The following is a 22,552-nucleotide window of genomic DNA, read 5'->3' as shown; positions in this document are numbered from 1 at the left end:
GCAGCTCCGGCGTCCGCATCGGCGACAACGCCTCCCCACCCACCGGCCGCTTCGTCCTCGTCGAGCCCAAGCCGGAGCCCGGCCTCCCCGCGGAGTACGAGGAGATAGCTCGGCGCGGCTTCTCCGACGAGGACGCCCTGCGGTGGGCGCGGGACGACTATCTCCGCGACGAGATGGTCCGGCAGCGCCGGGCCCTGGAGGAGATCGCCGCCCGCAAGCGTGGGCGCGAGGATGAGCACGGCGTCATGGTCCTCGACAGCGACGACGACGACGACGACGCCCCCGGACCGTCCAACCCGCCGCGCCAACCGGGGGAGGGATGCAGCAGGGACGGCGGAGGCATAGGCGGGGGCGATGACGACGACGACGACTACACGCGGTTCTATAGCCTCCTCGGCATGTAGAACCGCGTGGGCGGGCGGCGAGGGAGATGGCGGGGGTAGCCCGCGGTAGTTTTTTTCTTTTTTGTAAAATATGTTTAAATTTGAACGAATTCGCCGATGTTTGCGTTAAATTTGAGTCATGTTTGCGCCGTATTTGACTTTTTTGACTAACCGTGGGCGCCGCGACTGGGGGGCAGCACGCCCCCAGTGCGCGGTTTAGCGTCGGTGCGCCCCCAGGTGGCGATTTTTTGCCCCTCCTGGGGGGCCAACGGCTGGAGATGCCCTAAGCTGCCAATGGCAACCCGAGCCCTTTCTAAATACTACTATTTCAGTAATCCTAAATACGAACATATATAATCCCTTTGTACCGGCGTATTGGCTATCTTAGGTTGTGCAGGGCGATCAAGGTGGAGGAGAAAGCGAGAGAACTTAATGTTTATTTGCTAATTAATATCATTGCATGCAATGAACTGACCGCCGCATGTCGTGTTTGGTAGTCTCAAGTCATTGAAAGCATACACGTCCCATATCTCTTATTGGTTGATCCATTTATTTAAGTCAAGAAACAAGAAATGGGATGAGAGTTAATGCACCGCGCCTAACTGTTTTGAGACTATTTGGTTTTTGTAAGATGACTTGTGCACCTAGACGGAGGGAGTAGAAAACAAGATATATATAGTCCCTCCCTTCCTAAATATAAGTTTTTTTTAGAGATTTCAATATGGATTACATATGGAGCAAAATTGGTGAAACTACACTCTAAAATATGTCTATATACATCCTTATGGAGCAAAATTAGTGAAACTACACTCTAGAATATGTCTATATACATCCTTATATGGTTCATGTTGAAATCTTTTAAAAGACATATATTTGGAAACGGAGGGAACATGATGCTACTTATAATAATACCAAAGATAGACAAGGCTATAATAATACATGAAAAGTAGCTCCAAACAAGTGCTTATATTAGTTTAGAAGCAGACCATAGACCGAAACTATCAGCCTGGACTTCACCAAAGAAATGGATATACAATACTAGCTACTTTGAGGAAAACTTAACCTGAGCTGCTTAATTTAAGCTGGCGGCGGCCATCTGCACTGCATCACCCTGGCAAGTTCCTTTTCCACGTGCAATACCCTAGCTAGCATTTTCTTTTGTAAGTGGGTACGGTACTATAAATATAGCTGCCACAAGATTGTCGTATACTCCCAGTACGCAAGCATGGTCTTATGCATAACAAAAAGTAAACTAAGATAGCCTTATGAATGAGCTTTTGGATGGTGCTCAGTAGGAGCCAAACTATGTTTTTTGAAAGTATATTAAATGTACTGATTTGGCTTATTATGTGGCTAGACCTCGACGACAAATGATGTGTCATTGTATCAATTTTGGGTAAGCAAACTCTAGCTGGTCACATATGGGCTTGGCAAATCCATGGGCTAGATAATTTCCATATTTCCCCTGCAATTTTAAGTTGTTGTCGTGTTTCAATCAAGGTTTGTAACAAAGAGCATCTTTATTGTCCATATGTATGCCACTTATGTATTTGTCCACAATGTGAAATATGAGTAAACACAAGGGTAATCTGGTTTTTGATAACATGGTTCCTACTGGTAGGCATAGTAGTATTTACTTAGTTACTACCTCGAATATATGGATATGTTAAGGGTTGATGTAATTATCTCTACTCAAATGCATTGCATCGTAGGTAGCTTGAAATTATAGAAGGATATGGTCCGTAGCAACGCTCGTATGTCCTGGTCCAACTCGGTCTTCTCCTGGTCCAGAAACTCAAGTAATAGTGAAGGAACAAGAAACATGTCTAGATAGCAGACCCATGCAGCGTGGGATCTGTATGCATTGATCATGAATTCATTCACTGAACTTTCCTTATAATAAGCGAGACAACCATGTAGGATCCATGATAGATCAGTGATGTTTTTTTTAGAAACATCAATGACGGTAGTTGAAAGGATGGATGTATTTCTCTACTTATGGTGATGTACTATTTTGGGCCCTTATAGACAAAGATATATATAAATTCATGGAGGTGTACAAAGGAATGATCGATAATGAAGTAATGGTTTGCGCCGTGGATTACATCGTCTTGTTCCTTCTAACCTTACTTTGAGAAGTGTATGGGTCCACAAATCCACTATAATTACATAAATATTTCTACTTACTTACAAATAAAAGCAACTATTGATCCATGGATCAATTACTATACCAGTACAAAAATGGCTTTTTCAGATAGTGGTGGTGTTGGCATATTTGATACGACAACTTTATTAGGTTAGTGTTGGCGTTCGAAAATTATTGAACACCACTTGTAGGTGGGACCAACTGTTGGTACAAGGTGTCAAATAGTGGTGACATGGCATAACATCGAACGCCAACACTATTATGTTTACTTGTGGCATGTCATGTGTTCCCACATCAACACTATATGACATGGGGTCTATTTTTTGTAATTACTTTTATTTGTAATTATTTATTCTTAATTGATTAAAAATGTTTTTAAGTAATAATTAAATATTTTCGCCAAAAATCTAGGAATTAAATTTCTTAAATTAATAATATTAGTATTTTATAAATGGTGAACTATTTTCGAGACTTCTAATATTTTTACGTTTTTCTTTTTTCTAGAATTGTGATTTTTTTAATATTATATTGTAGTTACTTTTATTAAATTTTGAATGTTGTAACTAGAAATGGTAACATTTTTATCATATATTTTAAGTCGTTTTATTTTCTTACATTTTTTTTGTAAATGGTGGTGAACACTTTAATTATAGTAGTCAAAAAATATTGTAGTTATTTTTTTGAAACTAAGAATATTTGAATTGGACATGCTATCGTTTTAAAAAGTATGTTTAGTATTTTCATTATTTTTATTAAAGTAAAAATATTGTTTTGATTTTTATTAAAGTACTAGTATTATTTTGAGTCTTTTAATAAATTAAAAATTTGTAATTACTGGCTGACTGGCCTATTGGGCCTAGCCCAAGAGTGCATCGGAAGCACTCAAAACGGAGGGGCCACGACCACCTCGCCCCGTCTTTCTCTCTCTCACTCTGCTTGTGCTCTCTCTTAGCCTCTCTAGATCCCCTTCTGTCGCTACTTGTCGTCGGGCGATTCTGGCCACTTTCGGCGCGCTCCGGTGCTTTATAAATTATGAACTCATTTTTACAATGCTTTATAAATATCTTCCATAGAATATTAATTCCTTGTATCATTTCTATGTTGAATGTCATATATCAGTCCTTGTTACTTTCAATATAAAACTAAATATATCAGATGTCTGAACTAACAAAAGAAATGTTTTGACAAAATTTGAGAGAAGTGAGATTCAATCCCAGGCCACATAATAGGTAGTCTAAGCCTTGGCCCAATAACAACCTTAGTTGTGTTCCTTTGTTGTCTATAGTAGAAGCCAACACTTTTATTTGACCGAAATTTATACAATGGAACGAACAATTTTATGTTAAAAATCCGGATGGACCTATGGATAGGTGAACCGACAGTCGGATTGGTGAATATCTGAACCGACAAGCTCAATGCTTCGGTCACTAGTCCACTTTTTTTTAATGTGAGGCTTAGTTTGACAATACAATTTTTAGAAACCCGTTGTAAATGAAAACCTTGGCATTCCGATGGGTGGGCAAGGAATACGGGTGCTCCTAACCACCACTTCAGGCGCCGGCTGGCTCTACCGGCGCTTGCTAGCAACGCATAGCGGGCCGGCCCACCAACTGACTGCAAATGCAAAGAAAAAGAAAGAATAAATACTAATTGAAAATATGCAACCACTGAAATTTGAACCCTGCACGACAACATTTGTGGCTTGAAGCATTAAGCACTAGATCAAGCTAGTTTTTCCATACACTTCCGTCCTAGTTAACGTTTCCTTTAGTAAAACCAATATAAATTATTTTGAAAAAAATAAAAGGTAAATTTTAAAACAAAATCAATGATTTTTAGAAATGTTCATTGATTTTGATAAAAAATTATTTTGAAACAAGTTCATCAATTTTGTAAAAAAGAAAAAGAGTTCATCGAGTTGAAAAAAAGTTCAACGATTTTGGAAAATAGTTTATCGATTTTGAAAAGAGTTCATCAATTTTGAGAAAAAGTTCATGGATTTGAAAAAAATCAAATTTTTTGAAAAATAATTCATCAATTTTGAAAAAAAGTTCCTTGATTTTGAAAAGAAGTTCATCGGTTTTGAAAAGGAGTTCATGAATTTGAAAAGGTTCATCAGATTTTGATTAAAAAAAGTTCAAGAAATTGGAAAAGTTCATGCATTTAACAAAGAAAAAAAAGAACAAAACAGTTCAAACAAAGGAGAAAAAGGAACAGAAAAAGGAAAAAAAGAAAAAGAAGGAAGAAGATGTAAATGAACACATCTGATGTGGTTGTCCGGTTGGTTACTGCAGCTTATGTAGAATGAAGAAGTTATGGGTTCAAATCCCACCCACATGCGCCCTTTTTTTGCAGGATGCCAAGGAATACTACATTTCCTTAAAACTTCGGGTTTTCTCAGTTTTATCAAAACTACCAAGTTGTTTGGCTGGTGATGTTACCTAATCTAGCATTAGTTGTGGGTACGGTATGGGCATAAAGTCTTGCCCCGTGGGTCACCCAATGGGTCGCCCAACTATCTGACATGTGGGCCCTTCAGTGCACAAAATACACTACCCCTGCGCTCCCGCGACGCGCCCCGCGAGCGCGTCACGGGAGATTCCCCTCCGTCGCCGGCGCAAGGCTCCGCCCTCGCTCACTCCTCCTCGCCGCTGCCGGAGGGCGTCCGCCGGGCGAAGCCCGTGCGGCGCTGGCAGCGGCGGGGCTCTCTCCTTCCTCTCCTAGTCGGGATCTCGGTGGCGCGGGCCACCGCCCGTGGGGGATCTGGGTCCAGCGGGGCCTCCAGCGGCGGAGACGTGCGGATCTGGTAGCTTTCATGCTGGGAGGCGGCGGTGCGGCCCCGCGGCGGCGGCGGCGGGGGTTTGGTCTGGTGCGACAGATCTGGCCCCCTGGGGGCTGCGGGCGTTGCGGGTGGCGGCGGCCACTGCTGGAGAGGGCGTCTTCCCCTTGTCGACGGGGTTTGGCGCCGGCACTCGGTGCGCCGTCTTGGCCGTGCTGGGCGGCGAGTCGGCGGCGGGCTTGGATTCGATCTGAAGTTGGCGGCTTCACCACGCTTTCCTCCTCTGCTGGCCGGTCTGCGGGCTTCCTCTAGACGTCCTGCTCGGCTGGTTGGCGGAGCAATGGCGTTGCGAGCTCTGGGTCGGGGGAATACTGCAACCCTAGTTTAATTTGCTCTAGTGCCCTTGAGCTTTCTTCTGCTTATAGCCCATCTTGCAAAACTCTTAAGTCCAGAAGAGTGGACCCATTGGAAGATTTTTGGTTCATGAAACAATGCCATTTTCCTTCTGCCCAGAACTGTAGTTTTGCAAAACTTGCACTAACAAGCTTCTGCTTTTGTCAAACTAACTTCACCACCCTCTTATTCATCCAAGGAGACACTGATCCGGAAATTTGGGCCACCCCAAGAATTGCCTAGATGCCATTGGCATTCTGTCAAACACCTGGTATGCATGTCCAGTTTTGGCATGATTTTTGTTTTGCAGTGTGATCTTGCCCCTCTGTACATACTGGCATGTCTACTAAGTTCCTAGCTAACCCTAACCCAGGCCTGCTAACCCCCAGCCTCCCCTATGGCCTCTAGCACACGCTGGCATTTCAGCAAACAAATTGTGTGCGTGCACTGGGCGCGCCCAGAGTGCGCGTTTTGCACGTGCGTGCACGCGAGTCGCCGCGTCCCACTGCCGACGCCCCGCGCTCGCCCTGGCCCTTCCCCTCTCCCAGTCGACGCCCCGACCCCTCCCCTCGCCGCAGAGCCGCCCTTGGAGCTCCACAGCACCGATGTCAGGTCGGCCGTGGCAGCTAGCGGCCGGCCACAGCAGGCCCCGGCCATGGCACCACCGCCCGAGCCTCCCCCACGCGCCAGCTCGCTGGTGGAACAGCTCGACCTCATCCGCAAACGCGTCCGCTAGCGCTCGTCGCCGCCACGTCGCCCTGCCCCTACAGAACGGCGGTCGCCGACGAGCTTATCCACGGCCGCCGTAGAAACGACCTTGCCCGCCTATATAAGGAGCCCTTGAGCTCGTCAGGACCTCAAGCAACCTCCCTCACTCCCTCGCTGATCCTCCCGTAGCAGTAGAAAGGCCAGAGAGGTCGTCTTCTTCTTCTCCGGCAAACACAGCCCCCGCCACTGTCTCGACCACTCCGGCACCACCAGGGCCTCCCCCTCTCCACTCTCTCCACCAGAAGACCTCCCTTCCTCTCGTGAATCCATCCCCCTGCTCAATTCTGATCAGGAGCCACCAGAGGCAAGGACACACTTTGCCCGACGTCCACCGTCCGCTGCGGAGCTCGCCGCCGGCGACTCCGTCCACCCCCGGGACCATAGCGACCACCGATAGGACCGCCTCGACCCCCTGAGCCCGCGGATGGCTTCAGTTTCTCACACGCTGCCGCCGTTCGCCGGCGAGCCTCACCGGAGCCCCGCCCCGCTCGGGCAGAGGAGGGAGAAGAGGTGCGGCGACTGGTCAAACCTGACCAGTGGGCCCCCTGGACCCACTGTCAGTGACCAGCCCCGCCACCACGTGCTTTAAGTGAAAGCGCATCACCCCAGAGTACGTATCCTCTGCTCGAAAGCATATTCTCATCGAAGCGTTTTTCTTTTTCTGTTTTATTTTAAAACAGAATTGACTAAACTTTGACTGGCTATAACTTTTGAAATATAAATCCAAATGACTTGATTCTTTTTCTGTTGTTTCTCAAATATTGTCTACTTTATTTTCATATTTATTTCAAAATTTTCCAAGCAAATTTTTTGTTCTGTTTTTAAAATATGTGTCCGGGAAGGGTCCGGGAAAGTCTCTGTCTTGGGTAGACACGAGCTTGTCCCTCGTCGAGACGGTTATGACCGGTGGGGCAGGGGGAGGTATGATGAGTGGTGGTTGTGTGTGATGGATGTGGAGTATTATTCTTGAGCTAATCATGCAGGAAATACTTAAGCCTCCTGAGTCGGCCATAGATCGAGTCTTGTTCTAGTAACCCCCATACTTGTTTCGTGCTGCCACTTGTCCCTGCCATAGGTAGGGTACAGTTCAGTAAGTTGTCAACCCCTGTCTTAGCACACACCGTACAGAGAGGCCATGGTGGAAGATACCGGCTAAACATCCGGTAGGCATGCCACCTGGTCCGGGGGCATGGGTGTTTCCGGTTGGGACCGAGAGGGGGCACCCCTTAGAGCGTGCGATAGAAATTTGATCCCATGCTACGCGAGGTTGTAGCCTCCCCACTTAGAGTTTTGCTTAACAGGTGTCGTGGGTGATTCCAGACACGAGTGAAAGCTGGTGTGTGCAAGTCAGGCGTGTTTTCGACTAAAAGACCGTAGACGGAATTAGTTCCGATGGACTAAGGGAATCCGTTACTCGTGGGTAAAGAGTACACCCTCTGCAGAGATATTAAACCTATTCGAATAGCCATATCCATGGTTAAGGACTACAGTCTGGGATGGGTCAAGTGTCGGTCTTAGTGTCGGTCTTCGGAGGAGAAACTACTAAACCAGAATATTGATTATGACTTGTGATATATGATGGTTATGATTATTATCATTGTGGACTAACCATTTGCAATGTTTGAAATAATGAATATCCCTGGGACGGTACCACCTCCTGGATATTCACTGTGATTATGGTTATATATAAGCCCTTTATGTGGCGTCGCTTAGACGCCCGACTGTGGCATGCTTGTTATTTCATTTACTTATAAGCCTTTTATGTGGTGTCGCACAGACGCCCGACTGTGGCATGCTTGTTCTTCCCTTTATATATGAGCCCTTTCTGTGGTGTCGCTCAGACGCCCGACTGAGGCATGCTTCATATTATTACCCTTTCGAGGCGTCGCTTCAGACACCCGATCGGTGCTTTGCATTTATACACCTTGATTGTTTACTCATGTTTTATTTAAATGATCTACTTGTGTGCATCATGAATTCTTATTTCATAACGGACGAAGTGATCATAGAATATTTTAAAGTATGATTATCAGTGGCTATATTATACCTGTGTTCTTAATGTTTGCGAGTACATTCAAAGTACTCACTGGCTTGTCCCTGGCTATTGTCTTGGCCAGATTTCTTGCGTGGAAAGGAGTGTTGCGATGGCAGCCCCGGACCTACGCAATGGTGATAGCAACCTCGCGAAGATAGGAGTTATCCTGGTCAGCTGTTCCTGTGGGAAAAGGAGTCCCATAAACGTTGGTGATCCGCAAACCGCTTCCGCCTACAGCCACTAGCGAACCATTTGTTGTACTCATAGGCCAGAATGGTCTTGTACTACATATTTTGTATTTTGCTTGGAATTTCTGTAACAAGTTGGTGTCTCATCAGCTAACAGTAATCCTGGGGCTGGTGAGCACAAGGGCCGCTTTTTGGGAAATTAATATCCCGAAAATCCGGTCCTGACATATGGGGCCCAGAATGACAATCTCGTCGACGAGATGAACTAGGACGTGCGTCTTGATATTGAAGAAGGATGGTGGGAAGACCAGCTCGAAACTAACAAGACATTGCGCCAGATCACTGCTTAGCCTTGGTACGATTTCTGGGTCGATCACCTTCTGAGAGATTGCATTGAGGAATGCGCATAGCTTTACAATGGCTAATCGGATGTTTTCCGATAGAAGCCCCCTCAATGAACAAGAAAGCAGTTGCATCATAATCACGTGGCAGTCATGAGACTTTAGGTTCTGGAAAATTTTCTCTAGCATATTTATTATTCCCTTTATATTCGACGAGAAGCCAGACGGGACCTTCATACTGAGCAGGCATTCAAAGAAGATTTCCTTCTCTTCTTTGGTAAGAGTGTAGCTGGCAGGACCTTCATACTGCTTTGGAGGCATGCTGTCTTTTTCATGCAAACGTTGCAGGTCCTCCCATGCCTCCAGTGTATCTTTTGTCTTCCCATACATGCCCAAGAAGCCTAGCAGGTTCACGCAAAGGTTCTTCGTCACGTGCATCACATCAATTAAAGAGCGGACCTCTAGGTCTTTCCAGTAGGGCAGGTCCCAAAATATAGATTTCTTCTTCTACATGGGTGCGTGTCCCCCAGCGTCATTCGGAACAAATAGTCCACCGGGACCCTTTCCAAAGATTACGTGTAAATCATTGACCATAGCAAGTACGTGATCACCAGTACGCATGGCGGGCTTCTTCCGGTGATCTACCTCGCTTTTGAAACGCTTACCTTTTTTTCGACATTGATGGTTGGTCGGAAGAAATGAACGATGGCCCAGGTACACATTCTTCCTGCATTTGTCCAGGTATATACTTTCGGTGTCAGCTAAACAGTGCGTGCATGCGTGGTATCCCTTGTTTGTTTGTCCGGAAAGGTTACTGAGAGCGGGCCAATCATTGATGGTTACAAACAGCAACGCGTGCAGGTTAAATTCCTCATGTTTGTCCTCATCCCACACACGTACACTGCTTCCATTCCACATCTGTAAAAGTTCTTCAACTAATGGCCTTAGGTACACATCAATGTCGTTGCCGGGTTGCTTAGGACCTTGGATGAGAGCTGGCATCATAATGAACTTTCGCTTCATGCACATCCAAGGAGGAAGGTTATACATACATAGAGTGACGGGCTAGGTGCTGTGATTGCTGCTCTGCTCCCCGAAAGGATTAATGCCATCTGCGCTTAAACCAAACCATACGTTCCATGGGTCACCTGCAAACTCAGCCCAGTACTTTCTCTAGATTTTTTTCCACTATGACCCATCAGCGGATCCTCTCAACTTCCCGTCTTTCTTACGGTCCTCTCTGTGCCATCGCATCAACTTGGCATGCTCTTCGTTTTTGAACACACGTTTCAACCGTGGTATTATAGGAGCATACCACATCACCTTTGCAGGAACCCTCTTCCTGGGGGCTCGCCATCAACATCACCAGGGTCATCTCGTCTGATCTTATACCGCAATGCACCGCATACCGGGCATGCGTTCAAATCCTCGTACGCACCGCGGTAGAGGATGCAATCATTAGGGCATGCATGTATCTTCTACACCTCCAATCCTAGAGGGCATACGGCCTTCTTTGCTATGTACGTACTGTCGAGCAATTCGTTATCGTTTGGAAGCTTCTTCTTCAATATTTTCAGTAGCTTCTCAAATCCTTTTCAGGCACAACATTCTCTGCCTTCCGCTGCAGCAATTCCAGTACGATACCGAGCTTTGTGTTGCCATCTTCGCAATTGGGGTACAACCCTTTTTTGTGATCCTCTAACAGGCGATCGAACTTCAGTTTCTCCTTTTGACTTTTGCACTGTGTCCTTGCATCAACAATGACCCGGCCGAGATCATCATCATCGGGCACATCGTCTGGTTCCTCTTGATCTTCAGCAGCTTCCCCCGTTGCAGCATCACTGTATTCAGGGGGCACATAGTTGTCATTGTCCTCTTCTTCTTCGGTGTCTTCCATCATAACCCATATTTCTCCGTGCTTTGTCCAAACATTATAGTGTGGCATGAAACTCTTATAAAACAGGTGGTTGTGAAGGATTTTCCGGTCAGAGTAAGACTTTGTATTCCCACAATTAGGGAATGGACAACACATAAAACCATTCTGCTTGTTTGCCTCAGCCACTTCAAGAAAATTATGTAGGCCCTTAATGTACTCAGAGGTGTGTCTGTCATTGTACATCCATTGTCGGTTCATCTGCGTGCATTATACATAATTATTTGTGTCAAAAACCATTACAGATTCAGATGGATAGATAAGTGACCAAATTAATAGAAGTTCATCATCACATTAAAACCAAAATACATACATAGTTCTCATTGAACAACATATAGATCTCCAGAGCATCTAATTAAACCATACATTCAAACTATGTAAAACCTTTCAATGCAACAACAAATGCGATCATAATCACAACCAAGGTAACAATTGATCCAACGGCATAATGATACCAAGCCTCGATATGAATGGCATATTTTCTAATCTTTCTAATCTTCAACTGCATTGCATCCATCTTGATCTTGTGATCATCGACGACATCTGCAACATGCAACTCCAATATCATCTTCTCCTCCTCAATTTTTTATTTTTTTCCTCTAAGGAATTGTTTTCTTCTTCAACTTAATTTAACCTCTCGACAATAGGGTCGGTTGGAATTTACGGTTCACAAAGCTCCTAGATAAATAAAATCTATGTCACGTTGGTCGGCATAATTGTCATAAACAATAAATGAACCAAATAGTTATAAAAGATAATATATACAACATCCCAATCATAGACAAGACGAGGGCCGGCGGGGGCGGATACTAAAACCATCGCACTATATAATAACAAACAATAATAAAAGTAAGAAAATTAGACAAGTATTTATCCAAAGTAAGAAATTTTTTCTTCCAGAAAGAAGATAAGAACAAGAGGCTCACCACGGTGGTGCCGGCAACGAGATCGGCGTGGGCGATCGACGACAGTGAAGACGGGTACGGGACGTGACGGACCACTAAACCAACACAAATCTTGGGGAAGATGGAGCTCGGAGGTCGAGTTTCGAGAGGAGAAAGCTTAACTAGTGTGGCTCGGGCATTTCATCGAACACTTCATGTGCATAGGAGGTGAGCTAGAGCACCACAAACCTCTCCCCTCGCCGGCCAGAAAAAACGGAGCACTATGGAGTGCTCTGCCACGGCGATGGGGTATATATAGCCACCTCATTGGTCCCGGTTCGTGGCTGGAACCGGGACTAAAGGCCACCCTCTATCCCGGTTCTAGGCATGAACCGGGACCAATGGCTGTGGGCCAGGAGCGAGTACCATTGGTCCCTGTTCTTGCCTATAACCGGGACAAATGTGTCCGCACGAATCGGCACAAATGCCTCCCGAGGCCCGGCCGGCCCCCTGGGCGCACAAACCGGGACGTATGCCCCCCATGGGTCCCGGTTCGTGGAAGAACGGGACTAATGGGCTGGCCAGGCCCCAACCAAAGCCCTGTTTTCTACTAGTGTTCAACCCACAAAGGGTAATAGTTGCGCGAGTCCACGGAGGGCTCCACCCATCAAGGGTCCACGACGAAGCAATCTTGTCTATCCCACCATGGCCATCTCCCATGAAAGACTTGCCTCACTTGGGTAGATCTTCACGAAGTAGGCGATCTCCTTGCCCTTACAAACTCCTTGGTTCAACACCACAATCTTGATGAAGGCTCTCAAGTGACACCTAACCAATCTAGGAGACACCACTCTCCAAAAGATAATAGATGGTGTGTTGATGATGAACTCCTTACTCTTGTGCTTCAAATGATAGTCTCCCCCACACTCGACTCTCACTCATAGATTTGGCTATGGCGAAAAGATGATTTGAGTGGTAAGAAACTTGGGAAAGGCTAGAGATCAAGATTCTTGAGGTTGGATTGGAATCTCTTGGTCTCAACAAATGAGTAGATGGTTCTCTCTCAGAAAATAAATGCTGGAAGTGTAGGCACGTTCAGATGGCTCTCTCACAAATGGAGAGGAGGGTGGCGGGGTATATATAGCCTTCACACAGAATCTAACCGTTACACACAAAAGAGCCAACTCGGTCAGACCAAATGTATGAACTCGGTGAGACTGATTCAGTTCAAAATGTGGAAGTTAGGATTTTCGATGGGACCGACATGATCAACTCGGTGGGACCGATGAGTTAGGGTTAGGGCAAAACTTGATCTCGGTTTGACAGATTACTTCAACTCGGTGAGACCGATTTTAGTAACGAGCAAACAGAGAGTTGGTCAGGCAAAGTCGGTGGGACCGATCGCTCCTTTCGGTGATACTGAAACGTTACGAAAGAGAAACAGAGAGTTTGCACTGCGAACTCGGTGGGACTGATCGCTCATTTTTGTGGGACAGAAACGTTACGAAGGAAAATAGAGAGTTTGCAGTCCCATCTCAGTGAGACTGAGATCCCTATTGGTGAGACCGAACTGATTAGGGTTTCTGGCTATGGCTATGTCAAGTGAACTCGGTGGCGCCGGATGAATCAAGTCGGTGGGGCCGAGTTTGACTTTTAGGTTTAGGATATGTTTGGATTTGAGAAGATGATTGAGGGCTTTAGAATATATCACTAAGAATTTTGAGCAAGTAGACCATGAAAGGCGATGAGGTGGTGGTCTTCAGATGTGCCACTGAAGAAGTATGACCGGCGGTGTACGTCACGGTTATGTCACACAGCTGGTATTGATCAATGATCACAGTGCGGAATCACATCTCAAGGTACGTGCTGGATGCGCCCCTCAGGCCAACTCATCGTTTGTTAGCTTGTCCATACTAAATTAGGAAGGAGAAGGCGAATTACGTGGATAAATACAGTCTCAAGCATGTGCCCACTTGTGATTCCTCATGTGAGTTTGTTTATTGTTGAGACCAATCCCTGTTGGGCATTTATGAGCCCAACCAACAATAGACTATGTGTGGAAATATAATGATTCACTCGGGCGGCATGGTTTCCATATAACAACTAATCATGATTGTCAGGAGCATTTGTAATTGTTGAGACCATGCAATGCAAGGACCAGCCAACAATATTATATGTGTTCAAGGTTGTATATATCCAATCAGCTAGCTTTAATTCTAGATCATATTCATATGGTGCGTGATGGCACTACAAAGTGGAGTGTAGCAGGTGTGACAAGTGTAGAGCTTTCTTGTATTTCTTTTGAAAGAATAATAATAATTGTAATAATAACTTTACATGTGTGCATGCCTGTCTGGATGTATGCTTAATGGGTTGGGAGCAGCAATGGGCATCTCTCCATGTCTTCAGTTAAATCCTGTCCGCCCACTGTGCTCGTTTATTCTTTGACAAAAGAGTATATTAATATCGCAAAGATACCAAATTACATCTAACCTCTACATCAACAAGATGTCAAAATGTTATTTAGGATACACACAGCCCGAAAAGAAAAAAAAAGAAAAAAAAGGCCTCACCACAATGATCAACTCCTCTTAGCAGCAACACACAAACCACCACCAAAGACAATACCTGAAAAACATAAAAGGTCTTCAAAAGCAACACCTTCAAGGAGGAAACAGTGCACAAGCGCCATTGTCGTCCAATACAAGATTTTAAGTTTTCACCCTGGAGAAAGTTCGAACTTTCGAAACAGTATCGTCAACAAAATGAAGGTCAAACCTTAGCTTTTCACCCTAAAAGTCGCAACTCGGCACTTGAGGAGCACCACTAAAAATGAAATCCTTCAGTGTTGCCGCCCCCACTTATCACTGCTGCTTCTAAAAGTTACCGGACACCTGGCTGACTCTATCTCCTCCAAGGCCCCCCACCTTATTGATCCTCCGATCTCAGCCACCATGACTTTCTTCATCGCTGTCTACGCCATGAAAATCGAGATACTGACATGTCCCATGGTGTCAACAAGTAACCGAGCTTCGCGCCACACCCTCATGGAGCAGCGTAGGCTGATATGGACATGCACGACCAGGTCCTATCCGATCCACATATCCTTGGGCAAGATCTCGCGCAGCAGTTTCGGAACACGTTGACGACCAGGTCAAGGAGGAGCGATTATGCAGATCGTTGCCATGATGCGAGAAGAGCACTAGGACCGCCACCACACGGCTGCCTCCACCATGTCGACGCCATTGACGCCATGGAGGAGGACACCCAACCACGCTATCCACAACCCACGCCGCCGGTTGAAGACGGATGGTAGATCGGGGCGGATCCTGATCAACCACTACCGCCTCGCTTGCACAATCCGCCACCTCGAAGCTCGCCGTGTGCTGCCGGGCGAGCGCCGCTGCCACACCACCGCGACCTTCGCCATCGCGGTGTCCCGGGCCAGCCCCGCCACCCCGTGGCAGAGGCCATGCTCGAGAAGGCGAAACGCCCCGCCGCTGCCGGCCAGGCTTTGCCCGGCCGCATCCTCTGGCGGCGGTGAGGGAGGAGGGAGGGAGGGAGAGAAAGGTGCTGGTGGCGGTGGCGGCGGGAGAGCCCTCCCCATCGCCCACAGGAGCGACGTGGGAGGGTCAGATCCTTTATTTGCGAAGGCCCCCTGTGCTGGTTGGGCCTCAATTTTGCTCTGTAATCGAATCCATCTCTTTAAAATCACTACCAAATTTATCTATTTTTCTATGTGTTATTGCCTGAATCCTGGAACTAGGCTCTGAAATTGAGTTGCAAAAATACAGAAACTGAAACCAGCTCAGATTCAAGAAACTGTTTCCTTCAAGCAGAAAACTTTATCAGGTAGTAAATAGAGAGCAAACAGGTTACACAATCTCGCCGCGGCTTGATTCTGCCAGAGGACATGGCTGCGAACTCTACACTTGGAAACATTGTACTTTGATCTAACAAACATAAAAAAGACGACATGAGTCCAGGGTCACTCTAGACTTGAAATTCATCATCACTGAAAATTCATAAGCTATGACTCATAGGAAACCTTTACAAATCGACAGTTACCAATCTCACTGGCTTATTTTCACAATCTGTGGCCTCTCTAGCTTACGTGGGCAGCAGCCTTGGGCAAAAGCTTAAGCCGTTCCAAAGCCGGCCTGATCAGGTGGTAGGGAAGCCACATCACGGTGAAGAACGCAAAAAGCGTACTAAAGCCGTACATCACGAGGAAAGCAACGACCACCCAGGAAGCGGCTGGATCGTACCCGTTACCGATGGCGAAGCTCCAGGCGACAAAGAAGCAGAGGAGCCCCACCATCACCTTTACCATGTATATGAAACGTGTGGGTGGCGACCTTTTCATTATCACCAGTGCTGACACTAGTGCTAGCGATATCGCGAAAGTGGTCGTGTTAGTGAGCACGTAGTTGAGTGCGTGAATAGCTTCTTTCTTTGAGATGTTATCTGGCGCCGCCATTTCTGCAGGAGAAAGATGGGACCAGGGAATACGGATAGAATTATTCTTCCTCAGCACCATGTACCAATCCTTGGGCATCCAGCTTGGCGGCTGCAACGCCGCCTGAAACGACATGCCGATGAACAGGGTGCCCACAGTCATCAGCCATCCGCGCATCTGGTCCATGTACTCCTGGTTTTCAACTGCCTGTTCTGCTGCTGCGTCCGCCGCCGGGGGCGTGGTACCCGCAGGGCACTGCAGAGCTAGTTTCCCTGTAAGGGTGATCTCAATGACCATTGTCCTGTTCTCGCCAATGTCGATTTCCAGCCTAGTGTTCTACGTCAAACATACACAAACAATTTAATCCATAGCTACATAAATTACCAGAGACACTAATCCCCGAATCAATTAGAAGAAACAGACCTGCGATTCCTGGCGCCGCCCAGCAGAATCCACAAGTCCTCCCTCAGTGGCGTCGGCGACTGGCAGGACAACAACCGCGTGTTGTTTCGCCTGCGTCACTTGTGATGTTGCCATCCTCGCTCTATACCTGTCCATAGGCATAGACTCTTCTCTTCTTATATATAGGCAATTAGGCACGGCTTCTCCCTCAGTTCTCTCCTCGACCCCCAATTCAAAATCTGCATCTACTTCTCCACCGGTAAATTAAGCTAGTAATACTTCTCCACCAGTAGCAGATGACTGGACAACAACTACGTACGTATGTACCTTTTGCAAGAGAACCAAGGATTAACACATGGGTTCACATGGTGGTTGCTTCAGGAAAACTAAATAAGAAGAGCTCTTGCTCAAATAAGAAAGACTGCAGTTGACTATATATGACAGAGAAATACACGGGTCTGACTCTAGTTGCAAAACCTAGCACGAAACTACACATTCACTAGTAGAAAACAGGGCTTTGGTTCAGGCCTGACCATGGGGGCATACGTCTTGGTTCGTGCGGCGAGGGGGCCGGCCGGGCCTCGTGGGGCATCGGTCCCAGTTCGTCTGGACCCTTTTGTCTCGGTTCCAGACACGAATCGGGACCAATGGGCCTCGCTCCTGGCCCACATCCATTGGTCCCGGTTCGTGGCAGGAACCGGGACCAAAGGGTGGCCTTTTGTCCTGGTTCCGGCCACGAACCGGGACCAATGAGGTGGCTATATATACCCCTCGCCCGCGAGCAGAGCACTCCACTGCTCTTTTTTTTTTCTGGCTGGCGAGGGGAGGGCTTTGTGGTGCTCTAGCTCACCTCTTATGCACATGAGGTGTTCAATGAAATGCCCGAGCCACATTACTTAAGCTTTCTCCTCTCCAAACTCGACCTCCAAGCTCCATTTTCCTTAAGATTTGTCTAGATTTAGCGGTCTGTAACGTCCCGTCCCCGTCTTCACCGCCGTCGATCGCCCGCGCCGATCTCGTCGCCGGCACCACCGTGGTGAGCCTCTTGTTATTATCTTCTTTCTAAAAGAAAAAAAATTCTTACTTGTATGATTAGATATATACTTGTCTAATTTTCTTACTTTTATTATTGGTTGTTATTATATAGTGCGATGGTTTTGGTATCTGCCCCCGTCGGCCTTCATCCTGTCTATGATTCGGATGTGGTATATATTATCTTTTATAACTATTTGGTTCATTTATTTTTTATGACAATTATGCCGACCAACGTTACATAGATTTTATTTATCTAGGAGGTATGTGAACCGGAAATTCCAACCGACCCTATTGTCGAGAGGTTAAATTTTAGTTGAAGAAGAAAACAATTACTTGAAGGAAAAAATAAAAAAATTGAGGAGGAGAAGATGATATTAGAGTTGCATGTTGTGGATGTCGTCGATGATCAGAAGATCAAGATGGATGCAATGCGCTTGAAGATTAGAAAGATTGGAAATATGCCATTCATAACGAGACATGGTATCATTATGCTGTTGGATCAATTGTTACCTTGGTTGCGATTATGATCACATTTGTTGTTGTATTGAAATCTTTTACATAGTTTCAATGTTGGTTTAATTAGATGCTCTGAAGAGCTATACGTTGTTCAATGAGAACTATGTATGTACTTTGGTTTTAATGTGATGATGCACTTCTATTAATTAGGTCACTTATCTATTCACGATGTTCTGCAATGGTTTTTGACACACTTAATTATATATAATGCACGTAGATGAACATGCAATGGATGTACGGTGACAGACACACCTCCGAGTATATTAAGGGCGTGCATAATTTTCTCGAAGTGGCAGAGGAAAACAAGAAAAATGGTTTTATGTGGCTTTGAATGATTCATTTTTGAACACACAAAAAGTCTGAATTTCAAATAAGTTCAAAAAAATGAAATCCCTTTGTAACAGATGAATTTTCGCCCGAAACCCTGATACTTCGAAAGAGATTGTCCATTTCGTACACGAAGTGCATCCAGTTTTTGCCGTAACTCTCTCAACTTTTTAGCACATGCTATGTGGGTGAAATGATTATACCATGCCAATTTTCAACCTCTTCAGAGTTCATCTGACTTGCTTTTTCATTTCAGGGTCATTTAGCTCAAAAAAATCAGTAAATGCATGAAAAATAACAAATGAAGTCAGAAAGGGTTGAAAATTGATGGTGTGGCTTTGAATGGTTTATTTTGAACATACAAAAAGTCCGGAGTTCAAATAAGTTAAAAAGAAAATGAAATCCCTTTGTAACATATGAGTTTTCGTCCGAAACCCTTATATTTCGAAAGAGATTGTCCATTTTGTAAACGAAGTGCATACAGTTTTTGCCGTAACCCTCTCAACTTTTTAGCACATGCTATGTGAATGAAATGATGATACCATGCCAATTTTCAACCTCTTCAGAGTTTATCTGAAGTGTTTTTCAATTTCAGGGTCATTTTGCTCAAATAATGAACTAATATAAAAAGAATAAGCTGGAAAACTTTTATGAAACTCTAATAGCAAAAATAATAAACTAAAAGAATAAACTAGAAAACTTTAATGAAACTCTAATAGAAAAAAGAATGAACTAGAAAAATTTAATGAAACTCTACTAGCAAAAGAAATCAACTAAAAAACTTTTATAAACCTCTAGTATTATTGAAACTAAAATTATATAAAATTTATCAACTAAAATTATCAAAGTATTTTCTGTTCAAAACATTAAAAGAAAAAACAATTTTCATAAAGAACTTTTTTTGTTAGAAATTTTAATAGCAAAAGGAATAATCATAAATATCTTTTTTGTTAGAAACTAAAATTACAAAAACTGTTTTTGAATATAATGATAAAACACAGTAATATTAAATAGCAGGGAAAAGAATCACTCCAAAATCTATTTTTATAGTAAATTTAATCACAAACTAGTGATCGACACAAATTTCAAAGAATTCAAATTTAAACTATTCAAATTGGAAAACTAATGGCACTAACACAAAGTTTATAATTTTTATTACCTAAAAGCAAAAAAGAATCACTGGAAAACAGTAAGTATTTTGTTGTAAGTAGAAACAAAATAAAATAAATAAAGCAAAAAAGAAAACAAAAAATGGAAAAAAATGCCACCTACTCGGCCACCACGGCCTGAATACGACTAGAAACTCAACCATGAGCCAGGATTCAGGCCCGCAGTAGGCCCAGTAGGCTCACGGGTAAAGAGTGACAGAGTAGGCCCGAAAGCCTGCAGTTGAGAGGAGCTCGAGAGGGTGGGCGCAGCAGCACTTATAAACCACTCTCGAGCTCTCTCAACTAGCGAGGTGGGACTAAACATCCCATTGCACCGCGCCGGCGCAAGGCCTTTGGTCCCGGTTGGTGGCACCAACCGGGACTAAATGGGGTCATTGGTACCGGTTCGTGCCACCAACCGGGACCAATGCACTCCTTCAGTCCCGGTTGGTGCCACCAACCGGGACCAAAGGTCTCTGTTTCACTAGTGCGGAACCAGGCTTTAGCACCGGTTTGTAAGGGCCTTTAGTGCCGGTTCCACAACCGGCACTAAAGAGTGGGGACTAAAGGTCCCCCCCCTTTAGTACCGGTTCATCACGAACCGGCGCTAAAGTGCCACCACGTGGCACGAGCCAGGCCCGGGTGTGTGTAGGACATTAGTACCCGTTGGTAACACCAACCGGTACTAAATGTTTGGGGGTGTTTTGGTTTTATTTTTTATTTTTCCTTTAATTTTCGGTTTTCAATTTAATTCAGTGATTATTTTACATTATAATGAGTTGTTAAATCATTAGGTGAAAGTACCGCATATTAGTTTCGACTGGATGCATGTGGATCCTAGCTAAGCGATCAAGTTTATGCCATATCCATATTATACTTGATCACCTATAATTAAGTGATCAAGTATAATATGGATATGTCATATACTTGATCACTTAGCTAGGATCCATCCAGCTGAAACTAATCTGCGGTTTCTTTCATAAATGATATAATAATTCATCACCATCATCATATTAATATAAAAACTCTTGCATCATATCATCAACAACAGTATACTAGCTAGCTAAAAATCATCATAGTCGTCGTTACCACTGTTTAATCATCATAGTCATTACCGCTATCTAATCACCACCAACACTAGCTTAAAGACGAAACATTCGCTTGTACCAGAAGCAAAGATATCATCGAGTTCAACATGGTCATGATATTATAAGCGTTCATAACACCACAAAAGCAAATCACTCTTTGAGATTAAGTTGAGGACGAAGAACACGGACATGAGAGGATACAAGTACTAAGAGCATGAACTAGCTAAATCACTCCTGCTGCTCTCTCTCAGGTAAAATAGCATAGAGCATGTATAGCTCTCCTGATTCATCATACTGGAGCATGCAGATGAACCTGTCTCCTAATCGTGGGATTCGCTTCTCATTGCTGCCCCCTAGTACTTCTCTGGGATCGTTAACAATTTTGCTCCAATCTTTCACTATTAAGCATTCATCGCTTTTAGAAATCCTGAATGCACTCATGTGCAATGTAGGATATCTTGGTCGTAAGATAACCATTGACATGTGACCTTTAGTCTTGAACCACTGAGGCACAACTGTCATCGGGAGTCCCCGTTGAAGAAAATCGTATAGTAATTAATATACTTAGCAATGAAAGTTTAGAAAACAAATAATGTATGCAAAAGATGCACTAAGGACAAATAGTAAAAATCTTACCATCTTTCGTAAATAGATGTGACCGTAGTTCAATACGATCACTAGGTCGCACGTTTTGAGTACTAACATTTCTAAGTGCAGGAAGAAAATTTGTCTTGACAGTATGAAGATGCTCAAGCCATGAAACATAATGACTTATCTCCTCTCGCAGTTTAGTTCAGCTCCGGGACAGTAGTAGGTCCTATCTACCAAGCGCCGGACATGTTTGCTTGAATGGAAATAAGCTGTCAATAGAAATTAGTTGTCAACTATTTTTGAATAAACAATATCAAAGACATAAATATGGTTGAGAAACTCACATAATGGTAGAACTGGAGGCGTCTGCACATCGACCCAGATGTCTCTATTACCTTCAATATCATTTTTCGGACGAATATCAAAGGTGATAACCATATCAAGCTCAAATGCATAAGCCTTGCATAGTGCTTGCCAAGTTTTTCATTCAAAATAGGTCTACGTGTCTGCATTGTATAATTTGATGTTGAAAGTATAACCATGCTTGGTCTTCAGGTAAACTCTCTTTACCTCCATAGTTTCCATAGCACTGAAACCTATCTTATCTAAGAAAAAAATTCTTGCATGGCAGGGGATGCGCTGGTAGAATAGTGAAAATTTAAAATTATAAGTTGAAGCAAATGAAGCATATATAAGTCATGCTTAATTACGAAAAAAGACTTGTCGTTATGACTTACTGTATCCACTTCGAAGGTCTCATCTAGCTTGATGCCGAAGTGCCTATCATCAACAAGGAAATTTCTGTCGCACAGGCCGCGCTGGTCTTCACAGTATTCGCACATAATGAAATCTTTTTCGTCGTCAGACGACATTTCCTATGTTCATATAGGTGAAACATTAAACACTTACTAGTTCTATTAATTCAACTAATTCAACTACTTCTATTAATTCAACTAGTTCTATTAATTCAGCTAATTCAACTAAGCATTTACTAAAAATAAACTTGTTCTATAAATTTTCTTACTAAAATAAAGTAGCTAGTTCTATATAGTAATATTTTAATTAGATAATCAAATCTCAGATATCTAAATTTTCTTCCTAAAAATAAACTAGTTATATTAATTCAACTAATTCAA

The 22,552-nt window shown here is 44.3% G+C and overlaps 1 protein-coding gene across 1 annotated transcript; it reads right to left on the bottom strand.

Moving 5' to 3' along the window:
- Window positions 1-15,955: 15,955 nt before the first annotated feature.
- LOC123191314 (uncharacterized) lies at window positions 15,956-16,846 on the bottom strand. The gene is made up of 2 exons (XM_044604105.1): window positions 16,733-16,846; window positions 15,956-16,645 (listed from the first exon to the last, which is right to left on the bottom strand). The coding sequence occupies exons 1-2, from the start codon at window positions 16,844-16,846 to the stop codon at window positions 15,956-15,958; spliced, it is 804 nt and encodes a 267-aa protein (XP_044460040.1).
- Window positions 16,847-22,552: the final 5,706 nt, after the last annotated feature.

Source organism: Triticum aestivum, chromosome 2A, assembly GCF_018294505.1.
Source record: "Triticum aestivum cultivar Chinese Spring chromosome 2A, IWGSC CS RefSeq v2.1, whole genome shotgun sequence".
Lineage (NCBI taxonomy): Eukaryota > Viridiplantae > Streptophyta > Magnoliopsida > Poales > Poaceae > Triticum > Triticum aestivum.
The sequence above is the reverse complement of the archived record's forward strand: the minus strand, read 5'-3'. Positions and strand labels throughout refer to the sequence as shown.